Below are 15,859 nucleotides of genomic sequence, written 5' to 3' on the forward strand. Positions count from 1 at the left end.
TGTTAGAAATTAATGTTAAAACTGACAAAATGCAGGATAGATGGATGTACCTTGGGGATTCACTTCTGAATGGATTCATTGGGAGTGCATCTAACTGGTCTTAGCCAAGCAGTTAATATGACAGAATCCAAATCTGTCTGTGCAGGTTCAAAACCTGTCAAAGATGAAATTGCAAGTGATCATCAGAGTCAAAATCTGTTTCTCTTGGACCGGGCAGGTTTGAAACCTGCCAATTATGACATTTTTATTTTATGAAATCACACCCTGTCCCATACCAAGCACTGCATTTTTGTGCGCGCCCTACATTACATGTCCATATATTGTCCAATCCAATACTGCTAGTATATTTTCATCATTTTATTTTTCATGTCATGCTGAAGGATACTCCCAGCTACAGACCACAATGTACAGATGCAAGAGAAGCATTCTTGCTACATTCTGCTGCAAAACTAGTACAAAGCAGTAACACCTGGGCCGCATTGAAAAAGATAAAACAGACACAAATGATATCACTTTGATGAATACTTCAAAATGTCCAACTGTCCCTATTTTCTTGCACTTGTGTCTCTGAGAATCTATACACTGCAAAATATAAATATTTTGCAAGAAGGTTTTGAACCTGCATGGTTTGAAAGAAACAGATTTTGACTCTATTGCAACATCTACTTGGCTAGGACTAGTGATATATGAACCTCTCAGGAAAGTACACATGAGTCGATGTCAAGGTGTGTTCTAACAGGAAAAAAAAAACATATATCAATCATGAGGAAATGTCAAGGTGCGATTTCATAGAATAAAAATGTCATCATCGTCAGGTTTTAAACTCGCACATTCCAAGAGAAACAGATTTTGACTCTGGTAATCACTTGGCAATTTGATCCTTGGTAGGTTTTGAACCCACGCAGACAGATTTAGATTCTGTCATATCAACTGCTTGACTAAGACCAGTGAGATGAACTTCTAATGAACTCATTCAGAAGTGAATTCTCAAGGCACATTCATCTGCATTTTGCCAGTTCTTTCAATAGCATGGTCGCTATTCATTTTTTTTATTTTTGATGCAAAGTTCAATATATGACCAAAGTCTTGATACAAACTTGGAATGATAAGCACAAGAGCAATTTAATTCTCTCCAAAGGTCTTGACTTGGTTGAAGAAGAAGAGCAGATTACACATCAAACTTTCAAGTTTGATCCCAATGACCTGGGTAACAAGGAAGAATACACATCTGTCAAGGCAGAGATTCAAGGCAAAGATTCAAAAGAGCCATCTGACCACTATTTGCTCGTGTATAAGGTTGAGGTGCACTGTGTTTGAGACCCTTTCATCATCATGTTGCTCTCCTCTTGCTTTTGAAAGTGCTGTATTGCAGTTTATATTTAATTCATCTGTTCAGCTGAGGGAAAACATTGTGAGTGACAGAGAACGGTGGACTTGCCTTGCAAATTCACTTCTGAATGTTTTCTTTAAAGATGCTTCTAGCTGTTCTTAGCCAAGCAGTTAATACGACAGAATCAAAATCTGTCTGTGTGGGTTCAAAACCTGCTAAAGATGAAATCGTCAAGTGATCATCAGAGTCAAAATCTGTGTCTCTTGTACTGTGCAGGTTTGAAACCTGCCAATGATAATTTTCATTTTTTTTATGAAACCACACCTTGACATATGCTCATGGTCGGTTCGCTTACAAGCTCATCAGAGTTGCGTTCAACCAAGTGGTTGTAATTGCCAAAACTATGCAGATGTCCAGTCTGACTTTTCTTCTTGGTTCTTCTGTCAACTTCTTGATTATTATATTCCAATAGCTACTATCTATGGCTCATAATGACAAACCATGCAGTGGTAGTGCACTATAGAAAGTGTCATATCCCGCGTTCCGGACCCGGACCTATCACACTCATCATTTCCGGATTTCCGGATCCGGCCGACTTCTATGTATCGTCCGGATCCGACCCGCGTCTAACTTCCGCGCCTTATCCCTTTGGTATTTCCCTTATCAGTTAGTACGCTTTATTTTCCGTTCCTCATTCATCTCCGTCTTCATTTTACTAAGTTCCGATAGACTAGTGATAGTCGTACCATATGTTTTCTTCATAGCTTTACATAGCTTCGCACTGCACTTACTATTCTCCGTTATGTCCTCAGTAGTATATAAACCCCTGTACAATCTCTGTAGTTTCCTCAGTTCGAATATCATATTAGACTCTGCTCATTCTCTCCTCCGTCCGACTTGAGTTTCTCTCTCGTCGACCTCCGCTCGTCTTAGGATCGACTCCTATAGACTTGTCACCTCCGCCTCTACCTCTGGTAGTCCTCCGCTGTTTCCTTTCTAGTTCGGACTTCGTCCGGATTAGTCTTATCTCTTGTTTCCGAACGTCCGCCGGAATTCCCGCGCATCGGACATCGGACTCCGGACATCGCCCGACGCCCTCCGGACATCGTCCGGTAAACTTCGGACATCGTTCAACCACCCTCGGAAGTTAGGGGCACGTACTCGGGTAAGGGGCGCAGCGCACGAGCTGAAGCCAAGCCCTTCGGATCCGACCCTTGAGCACGTTCTTAACAGTATATTCGAACTCACACCTTACCGAGTATACTTACATCTGACTTCATGGCACCTACACGGGCGCAGACCGCTCTTAATGCAGCGGGTGTTGTAACCGCCCGACGCGACTCTACTCCCATAGTCGATGCCTTCCTCAGTTTCTCACAGCGCCGCGCTAGTGCGCAAGGTGCTGCCTCCAGTATCTCACAACTCATGAATCGCCCACATCCGTCTACCCCCACCCCCACACCCGCCGGAAATCTTCCGCACAATGATTCCGACGATGAACTTGCCCTAGGCGGTAACCCGCCAGGAGGAGGTGGCGGAGATCCGGATGATGAACCTCCGGAAGACCCGACTGACGATGAAAACGAAGGTCTAGGTCCACAAGACTTGGTCTTCCTCCGGCTATCCCAAGCCATCAATAACCTGGCGCGTAACAACCGCCAATCCTCCGGATCCGGTGATCCTAAAGTCAAAGTCCGAGAACCGGATACCTTCGATGGCACTGAGCCCCGGAAACTCCCGGGCGTTCTTTGTCCAATGTGAGCTTAACTTCCAAGCTAAGCCGAAATCTTTCCGTACCGGCCGAACTAAGGTCAACTTCGCGCAATCATACCTCAAGGGCATGGCCCTTGAATGGTTTGAGCCGGACCTCCTTTCGGATGATCTAGCGGATCGTCCGGATTGGATGGATGACTACTCCGAGTTCATGTTAGAACTCCAAACTAACTTCGGACCTCACGACCCGGTCGGAGATGCGGAAATGCAGCTGGAACAGCTCTATATGCGCGACGGACAGCGCATCAACAAGTATGTTGTAGAGTTCCAGCGGCTAGCTTCCCAAGTCCGAGGTTGGGGCGACGGAGCTTTGCGCCGTCAGTTCTACAACGGACTTCCGGCTCGCATCAAAGACGAAATCAGTCGTCAAGGAAAACCCACCACTCTGTCCCAATACAAAACTCTCGCCCAGACTATCGACGCTCGATACTGGGAACGCAAGGGAGAAGTCTCCCGCGAAACCAAACCCTCCGCATCCGCGCCTCCTGCTAAGCAGTCAGCTTCCACTTCCGACCGGAAAGAGTACTCCGGCGGAAAATCCGGAAACGCTTCGGCTTCCTCCTCCGCCAAACTTCCGGACTTGACGTCCAAGCTCGGAAAAGACGGCAAACTCACCTCCGAGGAACGCCAGAGGCGCATGGAGAAGAAGCTCTGCCTCTTCTGCGGCGGACCCGGTCACACTGCCCGGGACTGCCTAAAGTCCACTTCCCGTGCGGCCAAAGGTCGTGCTAGCACGGTGACTCCGGAAGCCAAACCGGAGGTCTCGGAAGAGACAAAAAATTAGTCCGCAACCCTCCTGACTCCGCGCGGGACGAGGGTTGCGTTGACTCAACCCGTGCAATGGAGCTACGTCTCAACGCTATTTCCTTTTCCGATCCGAACTCTCTAGTACCATCCGTTTCAATTTCTACTTTTCCCGATATCTCTCCGTTTCCGGCTCTTGTAGATTGTGGATCGTCTCATTGTTTTATAGAAACCAGATTAATCCGAGAAAATAACATTCCAACCTATGCAATTCCTCCGCTTCCGCTCCATCTGTTTGATGGTACTTCTAATGCCACTATTACTGAGGCAGTAGATTTACCGATCCGGTTTCCGACCGGCGTGGTTACCTCCGAAACATTTTATGTTACTCCGCTGGACTCATCCTGTTCCATCGTTCTAGGATATAGCTGGCTCACCCGACACAATCCGTTGATTGACTGGGTAAAGGGCAGCATCGATTTCCGTCCGATTCCTCATGGAGTGCCTCCGACCCCTCCGACCTCTTTTCCGCCGGCTCCGGCGGAAATCCCTTCCTCAACCTCGCCGAGTCCCTCCGCTGATAATGCCGGTCCTAATATTTCCCTAATCAATGCAGTTGCCTTTTGCCGGGCCTGTAAATTAGAGGGATCGGTTCAGTTCAGTATTTTTGTTCGTCCGTCCGGTGTCAATCTCCGCTCCGCTACACTCTCCTCCGAAACCTCCGAACCTATCCGGAATTCCCTTCGGAATATCACGAGTATGCGGATGTCTTTGATAAGGGCAAAGCCGGACAGCTCCCTCCCCATCGTCCATATGATCTAAGATCGAATTGGAAGAAGGAGCGGCTCCGCCCCTTGGCAACATCTATTCCCTTTCTCCCGGTTGAGCTTGTAGCTCTTCGCAAATTCCTTGATGAGAATATTGCGACCGGACTTCTTCGTTCCTCATCCTCTCCGCACGGAGCCCCTGTCCTATTCGTCAAAAAGAAGGACGGCTCCCTATGCCTCTGTAGATTTCCGAGGACTCAATAAATTCACAAAGAAAGACCGCTACCCGCTTCCCCTCATTTTCCGACCTTCTCGATTCTCCGAGCCGCGCTAAAGTTTACACTAAGATCGACCTCCGGTCCGCATACCATCTAGTCCGGATGGCGGAAGGAGACGAGTCGGAAAAACTGCTTTCCGGACGCGCTAACACGGCTCGTATGAATGGTTGTTATGCCGGAGGGTCTCACCAATGCTCCGGCGGCTTTCCAGCGCTTTGTCAATACCATCTTTGCGATATGCTTGACATTGTGTTACTTGTGCACCTCGTACGACATCCTCATCTATTCGCAGACCTTGCATCTCATAAAAAACACGTCCTTGAAGTCCTCCGACGCCTCCAGAAGCATCGGCTATATGCTAAACCGGAGAAGTGCGAATTCCATTCCGACTCTGTAGAATACCTCGGTTACCTCCTATCTCGGCCGGACTTACCAATTCGTCTCGGACAAAGTCCAGACTATCTTCGACTGGCCGGAACCTCGGAAAGTCAAGGATATTCAATCGTTCCTCGGATTCGCCCAATTTCTATCGTCGCTTCATCTTTAACTACTCGGATATTGTAGTTCCGCTTACGCGGCTCACTCGCAAGGATGCTCCCTGGAATTTCTCCGAGGATTGCCGGAAATCTTTTGAAACTCTCAAGAAAGCCTTCACTACCGCTCCGGTGCTTACGCACTGGATGCCGGATGTTCCTATCGTCGTTGAGACGGACGCTTCCGACTATGCTATCGCCGGAATACTTTCTATAGTATGTCCGGACCAGGAGCTCCGCCCGGTTGCTTTTTACTCCCGACCCTTTCGGCTCCGGAACTCAACTATGACACCCATGATAAGGAACTTCTAGCTATCTACGAAGCTTTCCGGTCCTGGCGACACTACCTTGAAGGCTCTGCCGAGCCGATAGACGTCGTCACGGATCACAAGAACCTTGAGTACTTCGCTACCACAAAACTCCTCACCCGCCGCCAGGCCCGCTGGTCGGAATACCTTCACAGTTCAACCTCATTATCCGTTTCCGACCCGGAAAACTCGGAGCTAAGCCCGACTGCCTAACTAGACGTTGGGACGTCTACCCCAAAGAGGGGGATAAGGACTACGCTCAAGTTAATCCACACAACCTCCGGCCGATATTTACCACAGAACAGCTCGCTTCGTCCCTCCGGGCATCACACCTAGCAATTCCGGTGCTCCGGACAGCTGTACTGATGGATGTCGAGCAGCTTCATAAGGACATTCTGTCCGCCCTCCCTAATGACCCTATCGCTTCCTGTCATCTTCCGGATCCGTCGGACCCGAGATGGACAGTGGACGAGAGTGGTTTCCTCCGTTGCGACAACCGTATATACGTTCCAGAATCCAATGACCTCCGTCTCCGAGTGCTCCGGAATACGCACGACCACCCGCTATCCGGACATTTCGGTCAGAACCGGACCCTGGAAGTTATCCGTCGGGAATATACCTGGCCCGGAATCCGCGCATATGTGAAGGACTATGTTAAGTCCTGCACGACCTGCGCCCGAGCTAAAGTTCCGCGACACAAACCATATGGATTATTGAAGAAACTTCCTGGATACTCGCAACCGAACTCGGAAATGCGCCGGAACTTCTATCGGATTTCCATTCAGCATATCCGGACAAGCCGGGACCAACTTCTAACAAAGAGTAAGGAAAAACATGCATATATGTACATTATTTAGGCGTCCGACATCCGGACTTCGGATCCGACGACCTAAGAGTCCATCTCCATGTCTCCGCCGGATCCGCCGGCCTCTTTTTCCGCCTCCTCCTCATTTTCCTCCTCCGGAGCATCTTCTACATGCATCCGGAAACCGCCCCTCAGACTCTCCATGAAGAGAGTCTGAAACTCCCTCTGCTCCTCCATGAACCGGAGCATGGTCTCACTCACCCGGTCCATCGCAGCTCTACTTCCCTCCGCCGCTGCAATACCCCTCTCCATCAGCCCATTCGTCCGGGCCAGTTCCGCAACTATGTTGTTGGCGGCTGCGACCCAGGCCTGGTCGTCGTACTCCGCCCAGTCTTGATCCTCTCCAATAACCGTCCGGGGATTGGAGACTATTTCTATGTCGTCGTCGATGTCCTCCGGACTGCGCTGACGTCTTTTTCCTTTGCCCTTGGGGCTCGGAGATCCCTCCGGACGCGCGCGTTTCTTGCCTTTGCCTTTGCCAGCCGGCGCCTTGACAGGCGGATTTCCGCCGACGCACTTTTCCTTGGACGCGCGGCACTGGTCACACGTCCGGATCTTTCGGAAATCATCAGTAGTCATCCGGATCCGGACAAAACAGAAAAACTCACCCTAGGCGTCCTAGACGCTACTGCCCAGGTGCAAATCTTGCGCCTAAGGACGCACATCTCACACGCAACCTCCGGATCCGCCGGACCGGAGGACTAAAAATTGTTAAACTCCGGAAAAAACGCAAAAAACCTCATCCGACTCACCTCCGACACATTACCCATCCTAGCCTTTGCCAAACGCTCCTGCTCGCGCTCAGCCAACCTCTTCCGAGTCTCCTCGATATCCTTCCGTTTCTGCTCCTCCATCCGTTTCCGTTCCTCTTCCGCCTCCTTGCATTTGCGTTCCTCTTCCTCCGCCTCTCTCCGAGCGTCCGCCTCAAGCCGCGCAATTTCGGCCGCCATTTCCGCCTGTCTCTCTTCGAGAACCTGCCGGGCGGTCTTCTTGTTGCCGGAAGTGGAGTTAGACATGTTAAAAGCAGTAATAGGAGTTAAAGGGAAAGTTTTAGACGTCTCATGGGCGCCCCGGCCTACTTATATGCTCAGTGCTATTTTTACGAGCTCCGCCCATCATCTCGCATTCATAAAAGTCCGGTCCGGACTTCCGAATCAGAAGCCTCGTGGGCTCGGCCCTAAAGGGGGGATACTGTCATATCCCGCGTTCCGGACCCGGACCTATCACACTCATCATTTCCGGATTTCCGGATCCGGCCGACTTCTATGTATCGTCCGGATCCGACCCGCGTCTAACTTCCGCGCCTTATCCCTTTGGTATTTCCCTTATCAGTTAGTACGCTTTATTTTCCGTTCCTCATTCATCTCCGTCTTCATTTTACTAAGTTCCGATAGACTAGTGATAGTCGTACCATATGTTTTCTTCATAGCTTTACATAGCTTCGCACTGCACTTACTATTCTCCGTTATGTCCTCAGTAGTATATAAACCCCTGTACAATCTCTGTAGTTTCCTCAGTTCGAATATCATATTAGACTCTGCTCATTCTCTCCTCCGTCCGACTTGAGTTTCTCTCTCGTCGACCTCCGCTCGTCTTAGGATCGACTCCTATAGACTTGACACCTCCGCCTCTACCTCTGGTAGTCCTCCGCTGTTTCCTTTCTAGTTCGGACTTCGTCCGGATTAGTCTTATCTCTTGTTTCCGAACGTCCGCCGGAATTCCCGCGCATCGGACATCGGACTCCGGACATCGCCCGACGCCCTCCGGACATCGTCCGGTAACCTTCGGACATCGTTCAACAACCCTCGGAAGTTAGGGGCACGTACTCGGGTAAGGGGCGCAGCGCACGAGCTGAAGCCAAGCCCTTCGGATCCGACCCTTGAGCACGTTCTTAACAGCTGGGCTCTGCGTGGCAGCGAGACAAATTTTGAAAGATGTAGAAGATATCAAGAGGAAGAGGGCGAGGAAACATGGTCACCTTTTGAAGATGCGTAAGTGTTCGAATGTGCTGGTGGCAAGGGGAACTAAATATATATAACTCACCAGCGAAGAATGGGATTTGGCCCAGTGGCTCATAAAAAACCTTGGTCAGACACGGACTGATGAGTTCTTGAAGTTACCAATAGTACGTTGAAAAAGTTGACAAAACTCACATTATTGACACGGTGACCAGACACAAAATCGCACTAAAGTCTCCTTTCATAACAACCGCTCGTTCTTGCAGAGGGTCGACCAACTACCACATGGACCAGATTGGAGCTGCAGGAAGGTTACCGTGCGTGGTAACCATGATGATGAGAACGGGGTACCATTGCAAGAGGACATCGAACTTTGGAGCCGTGATCCTTTGGAGTGTGTCAAAGAGCTTATCGGCAACCCTTTGTTCAAGGAGGATATTGCATACTCACCTGCCAGAGCATATGCAGATGCTGCGGGGCAACACAGAGTGATCAATGAGATGTGGACGGCAGACTGGTGGGGTGAGACACAAGTAAGAAATTCAAGAGGGAGCAATACAAAAATGGACTGACCTCGTATCAAGAAAGCCTTGCCCAAAGGTGCGACTATAGCACCAATTATTCTATCGTCAGACAAGACCTGCTTGTCGCAGTTCCGAGGGGACAAGTCTGCGTGGCCGGTGTACATGTCTATTGGCAACATATCCAAAGCAAAAAGGCGTCAAGCATCAGCACGAGCAACTGTCCTCATCGGTTACTTACCTGCAGGGAAGTTGGACTGCTTCACCTCAGATGCACGCTCCCTGGCCGGATACAGGCTGTTTCATCATTGCATGAGTCTACTCCTCCACCCTCTCATAGCCGCGGGACGAGACAGTGTTGAAATGGTCTGTGCAGACTCGCAGATTCGGCGTGTCTACCCCATACTGGCTGCGTATGTCGCCGATTTCCCGGAGCAGTGCTTGGTATCTTGTTCCAAGGAGAATCGCTGTCCAAAGTGTCTGGTAGCAGCAAATGAGCGAGGCGATGGACTCACCTCTGTGAAGCGTGACCCAGAGTCAATGAAAGATACTCTGGAAAGGCGCAAGTTAGGTCAGCATCCTCCGGAATTTGAGGAAAACGGTCTACGTGCCATTTATAAACCATTCTGGGCCGATTTGCCTCATTCCAACATCTTCCTGGCATTCACTCCCGATCTTTTGCATCAACTCCACAAAGGAGTATTCAAGGACCATCTTGTGAAGTGGTGTGTTGACATTGTCGGCGAGGAAGAGATGGACGCGCGATTCAAGGCGATGCCGGATTATCCGGGGCTCCGTCACTTCAAGAAAGGTATATCGGCTGTTAAACAATGGACCGGAACTGAGCATAAAGAAATGCAACGAGTGTTTGTTGGGTTACTCACCGGAGCAGTGCCTAGGTCCGTGTTTGACAACTCTTTGAAGACCGTGTTTGTTGATGTTGTGGCCTGTCAGCCGTGTCTTGGTAGTTGCGCGTTCAATTATTGACTTTTCCTATTACGCGCAGCTGCAAACTCACACAATGGACACGCTCAAAGCCCTACAGACTGCCCTGGGAGTCTTTCACGCCAACAAAGATGTCCTGAAGGAACTCGCCGTTCGACAGCATTTCAACATACCGAAGTTACACCAATTAACTCACTATGTTAATTCAATCACGTTGTTTGGTGCTGCTGATGGCTTTAATACTGAGCTTCCCGAATGCTTGCATATCGACTTTGCGAAGGACGCTTACCGTGCAAGCAACAAACGTGACTATGAGGAACAAATGGCCTTGTGGCTTCAGCGCCAGGAAGCTGTGTTTTTGCGTGGTGCATACCTCGATTGGTTATCGCAACAACCTCTCTTGGCAGGTCGCGGAGAGCATCATATGTTTGACTCGGACTCAGACTCCGAGTCTGAAGAAACAGACTCTCCCAAGTCAAACACAGCACTGATATCGCCATTGGCCGCTGCCGAAGAAGTTCAAGTGACCCAGCACATCGTTGCGAAGGTTCCAGCATATCCTAACCAAACTGTTGCAAGAATTACGACAGCCTATGGTGCCACTGATTTCCTCGCTGCTCTCCAAACGTTTCTTCGCAAGAACCTCCTGCACAACACCATCGTACCTAGCCTTTATGACCGTTTTGATGTTTATCGTCATGTGGTCATCATAGCGCCACCAGATCGACGAGTCAGCGATACACCTAAACGGTGGCACGTTAGAGCAACACCCGAAGTTGCTGCATCAGGGCGGAATCCTGGTCGTCCGGCTTGTTTTGATATGGCACTGATATCAGACAGGCCTCGGTCTTCACGCTTGCGCGCTCTTGATGGTAAGATGTTTCTGGGTGCTCGAGGATCATAGTATCTAATGTGTGATCTCCTGCAGATGTGCGAGTGGCTCAGGTTCGCACTATATTCTCCCTCCCTCGTCAATTCGGCACTTACAACAGGGCCCTCGCTTATATCGAGTGGTTTACGCCATTCAGACCTCCAGATCCCCCCTCTCAAATGCGACAGGTCTCCCGCTCGACACGCCAACTCCGCCGCAATGCGGCAGTAATCCATGTCGATGAAATGGTGCGACCGTGCCATCTAATACCAAAGATGGGCCATTCAGTGGATGCGAGGTTGAGAAGTGGAAACGGATATGAGGTGGCGAGTGATTTTTATTTTAACGAGTTCATTGACGGCGAGATGTTTGGTGTGTCTGTCATAAATAGTTTGTAGACAGGTTAATATCACACGAGCGCTGTAGCTGCCTGGACTGACCTGTAGCAAATATTTCTCCAGCTGACTCCTGTAGCGGCGACTTTGGGCTATATAGTACTATATAGTTGTATGTAGCTTGAAGGGTGCCTATATAGCGCTACTGTGGCTACTGTAGCTTGAAGGGTGCCTATATAGTGCTACAGTTGCTACAGTAGCTTGAAGGGTGCCTATATAGTGCTACTGTGCCTATATAGCTCTATGTAGCTGTCACCAGGGCTACGGCATTTTGAGTTTTTTACTGATGTAAGTATATAGTGCGTACTGAAGTATACACACAATTGTACTTACATAGGCCAAACGAAATGTATCTGCACGAATTGGACAAGAGTTCGTGTATGTGGGCTTGTAAAAAGTTTGCCAAGGATGACATGGGCATGAGAGATTGTTGGATGGGACATCTGAAACGCCAGAACGAAGAAAAGTCAGGGAATGAATACTTTCACTTGATAGAGACGACAAATGATGTGGCCATATCTTGAGATGTAGTCCGAGTTGAGCAGAGCGGCTAGCTGCAACGTCCATAATTAAACAGCGGAGTCGATCAATACCAAAACTCGGTGCTGACTACTAACAAATAGCTAGACGCTTGCGACCATGCAGATGAATCTCCAAGTCATATTTATTGAGGTTAGAATGCACGCTCTCGTGAAGACTCGTGACAATGGCTGCTTGAGATGAATCGATGAAACTTGATATCGACAGAGGGTGAGAGGTACTTGCGAATCGCGATGGTGTGCTGCAGCCTGCCAGTACTAGCCACAACAGTTGGACCCATGTGTGTCATTATGGACGTTCAAAGCTTGTTTTCGACGTTGGAGTTGCCCAAAAATAGTTGAAAACATGTTTCAGATTGGAGCAACTAGTACGCATCAAGTATTGAACTGTACTAGTAGCCCACAGCAAGTTTCATGTAATGGTTACGGTGCTCCAGCTTTTAGGGTTCAAACCATGCGGATACATTCCCCGGGGAGTTATACTCCCCAGGGAGTTATGATAGCTATAATTGATATTGTAACACCATTTCTGTCTGCGTCCACCGGGGAAAATACTAATATCCGCAAAGCGTTCTGTACTGTTCAGTCTGAGTATTCTGCTTGGGCATCAAAAGTTTTGACGTAATGATGCTTAGATAGAATCATTTAGGTAAATCTTGAATCTATTCGTACGTGATCGTCGGTGGATCATTTATTCATGTACGCGAAGACGGAGGCAAATTAGCTATTCCATAACATGAATTGCAATCAGCACGCCATAGGTCGCACTAGAAGTCGGCACTTTGGCATTTCTAGCCACTTGAACACAAAATGTTTGAGAATATCATTCTTTATCTAATATTCATTACGAAGTTGAACGTTAACAACTACGATGAAAGCAGAATTGAGTGAGATAGTTGAAAGTGCGGAAGTGTAATGTGCCGTGACGACGTGTTGATACTGCACACACCCGAGTGGGACTTATTCGCATTCACAAGTACACGAGTAAGATGGCTGATGGCAAGTAGGATGATACAGGATTGTAACCAAATGTTTCGTCTCGATGACAAAAATCAAGTTACACGGTGGAACGCTGGATCATGTAGACAGCCAAATGTTCAATTATGCTGTCAGCGAATTTCATAGAGTGGTAAAACGCTGACCTGGTGCAGTGTCCTTGTGAGCCTGCCACCATTCGATATCGCAGCTACCGCTTGGCTCATCCTCCGAACATCCCAACTCGAAAACAAGGACGTCGTCCGTTACACAAGAAAGTTTTCTGTGCCAGTTCAAGCTGTCTTGCCCTAGCACAATGTTATCTAGTTTCGCGACCCGTGGCGGTCGGACGTCAAACGATAGCGTTGAAATATCAACTGGTACAGTGGCATTGAGGCGATATAAAGCAAGCGTAGTTGGTCGGTCCATAGGCGGAACGGCGACGTGCAATTCGCAATTTTCCATGCCCCAGTCAATCGCCCTGAATTGAAATATTGTTGAAACCTTTTATTCCATCAGTCTATAGAACACAGAAAAAAGGAAGATAAACTGACAGATTGTGTAACGTGGACTTTGCGGTCATCAGGAGAGATTGTGCCGGCACGTGTCGTGCGCATCGCAAGATAGTCATTGAAAACATGACTTGGCGCAGAATGATCCACCAAGCTGACAGACATGGGGAAACTTGTGAACTCTCTCGGAATAGGAGGCGACGTCCGTGCGATCCTGTCGAACCGCATATATTGAGAAGGACGACGAAGAAGGTGAACATTCTTTCGAGTAATAAGTTTGTCTGAAAATACTGAAGAGTCTTGGAGAAAGGCAGGGTATAGACCAGTAACAGGTTAAGGAATGTGCAGAAGATTACGATGACAAGAGGCCAATGGAGCACAGACTGCACAGTTCGTGAAGTTTCATGCAGCTTGAAGTTTGCTGTGTGGTCGTCAGCACTCTCAGAGTCAATGACTTCTTGTGGTGTCAGACTCAATGGCCTGTATGACTTAGAGCGTGAGGAAAAGAACATGACGGGGAGAATGACTTGGACTTGAAATTGATCATGATAGCAAGGGTGATTTGAAGAGCAGTGGACGCGACCGAGTGATCCGATTAGCCGGCACTTACTGAGTTATTGTTATTACATAATTATCGGATGTCTGTCGTGGACTCGGATTGATCAGCGGGAAAATTGAAGTATATCAATTCTCTTTATGCATATAAGGTATGTCATTCAGATGTTTACGGCTCATTACCCCAATTGACTAGAGTCCTTCAAGCAATATCTGATCAAAAGGTGATCAAGAGACTCGAGGTGTCGGAGATGTGTGGAAGTGGCTTGTGTAGCAGCTCAGCTCAGCGGACGTGCGAAGTCAACTATGATGTATTGGTATATACCTGTAGCAGCTCAGCTACAGGGATTGTTAGTTAGGTACATGACGTGTATACGAATATACTACTAACCTCAGCGGACGTGCGAAGTCAACTGAGGAAGGTTACGAGGCGCGGGAACGAATGGTATTTGTATGCAGGTAGAAATGAAACGGTACCGAAGGTCCATAGTAACGAGGATTGATATACAACACTCCCCCTCAAACCGAGCGTAGGCCGAGGGCGGAGGCAAAATGTTTGACTTTGAGACTAGGAAGGGGTTTCGTAAGGGTATCTGCGACCATATCATCCGTAGGGCAGTAAACCAAAGAAATAGAGCCTTTGTCAACAGAAAATCTAATAAAATGATACCGGATATCGATGTGCTTAGTCCGGGCATGAAACGCCCCGGACTGAGCAAGCGCTATTGCAGACTGGTTGTCGCAATGAAGGACGGTAGGCTGGGTGAGTGGGCGAAAGACTTCGCTGACGAAGCGTCGAAGCCAGATGGCCTCCTTTGCGGCGAGCGTCGCTGCAACGTATTCCGCCTCTGTCGTCGAGAGGGTCACTAACTCCTGCTTCTTCGACCCCCAGGATACTGCCCCGCCGTCTAACAAGAACGCGTATCCAGACACCGCGTGTCTGTGTTCCTGCGACGCACCGTCTGCGTCCGAAAACCCTTCCAGTCCTTGCCTGCAGCTACCGAAGGTGAGTGCGAGTTTCTTCGTCCCAACCAAGTAGCGATAAATCTTCTTCACAGCCTCCCAATGAGGCATCCCAGGGTTTGCGCCAAACTGCGCGACGGTCGAGACAGCGAACGCGATGTCGGGTCGCGTGCCCACGGCTAAGTGCATCAGCGAGCCGATGGCTTCGCGATACGGAATGTTCCTCATAAGGGCGGTTTCGGCGGGTGTTTTGGGAGATTGCGAGAGGGACAAGGGTACATTCGGATCCATCGGGATGGAGCAGGGTTTAAAGTCGACGAAATTGTACTTAGCTAGAATAGCTTCAATATAATTTTCGTGCGAGAACGAAATAGTGCGGGCGACGCGATCGCGAGTGACTTTCATACCGAGAAGAGAGGCGACAGGTCCTAAGTCTGTGAATTTAAAGCGTTCGGCGACCTGTTGTTTGAATTGAACGATGAGTGAAGAGTTACTGCCGGTTATGGTGCAGTCGTCAACGTGTGAAGCCAGGATAAGGATGTCCGTGCCTGTGTGCTTGAAAAATACTCCCCAGTCTGATTCTGCTCTCGTCATGCCAAGACTCTTCATTAAGCGGCAAAGCTCCAAGTACCATTTCAAAGCCCCTTGCTTTGATCCGTATAGTGCCACGTGTAAACGCGCGACAGGATGCTTGAGGTCGGATTGGACGTTGAGTCCGGGAGGTAACTGCATGTAGATGATTTCGTCGGGGTCCAATTTGCCGTTGAGGAAGGCGCTATGGAAATCGAAGACGTCGATGTCCCAGTCGTTGCGCGCGGCAATTGCCGTTATCGTCCGGAGAGAAGCGAGGCGTGCGACCGGCGCATACGTGTCGTAATAATCGACGCCGTGTACCTGTGAGTAGCCTTTTGCGACTAATCGAGCTTTGTACTTATCGATTTCACCATCCGCGTTTCTCTTGATATGGAAAACCCATTTGCACCCAACGATATTTGCTCCCGGTGGCTTTTCTACGATCGACCACGTG

General features: G+C 49.0%; 3 protein-coding genes across 3 annotated transcripts; 2 read left to right on the top strand and 1 right to left on the bottom strand.

Annotated features, from left to right (window-relative positions):
• Window positions 1-1,074: 1,074 nt before the first annotated feature.
• On the top strand, window positions 1,075-1,568 carry HD556DRAFT_1315080 (uncharacterized protein; the record flags this gene model as incomplete). The annotated part of the gene is made up of 3 exons (XM_041301073.1): window positions 1,075-1,302; window positions 1,397-1,411; window positions 1,473-1,568. 3 exons carry the CDS (start codon window positions 1,075-1,077, stop codon window positions 1,566-1,568), a joined length of 339 nt encoding a protein of 112 aa, XP_041151910.1.
• A 6,497-nt stretch (window positions 1,569-8,065) lies between these two features.
• On the top strand, window positions 8,066-12,155 carry HD556DRAFT_1464165 (uncharacterized protein; the record flags this gene model as incomplete). The annotated part of the gene is made up of 10 exons (XM_041308315.1): window positions 8,066-8,091; window positions 8,497-8,589; window positions 8,645-8,723; window positions 8,772-9,089; window positions 9,141-9,603; window positions 9,649-9,976; window positions 10,032-10,387; window positions 10,430-10,894; window positions 10,951-11,265; window positions 11,589-12,155. 10 exons carry the CDS (start codon window positions 8,066-8,068, stop codon window positions 11,810-11,812), a joined length of 2,667 nt encoding a protein of 888 aa, XP_041151911.1. The 3' UTR covers window positions 11,813-12,155.
• Window positions 12,156-12,551: 396 nt separating this feature from the next.
• HD556DRAFT_1464169 (uncharacterized protein) lies at window positions 12,552-13,727 on the bottom strand (the record flags this gene model as incomplete). The annotated part of the gene is made up of 3 exons (XM_041308316.1): window positions 13,357-13,727; window positions 12,970-13,306; window positions 12,552-12,625 (listed from the first exon to the last, which is right to left on the bottom strand). The coding sequence occupies exons 1-3, from the start codon at window positions 13,540-13,542 to the stop codon at window positions 12,552-12,554; spliced, it is 597 nt and encodes a 198-aa protein (XP_041151912.1). The 5' UTR covers window positions 13,543-13,727.
• Window positions 13,728-15,859: the final 2,132 nt, after the last annotated feature.

This window comes from Suillus plorans (assembly GCF_016647745.1).
Source record: "Suillus plorans strain S12 chromosome Unknown HD556scaffold_147, whole genome shotgun sequence".
Taxonomy (NCBI): Eukaryota; Fungi; Basidiomycota; class Agaricomycetes; order Boletales; family Suillaceae; genus Suillus; species Suillus plorans.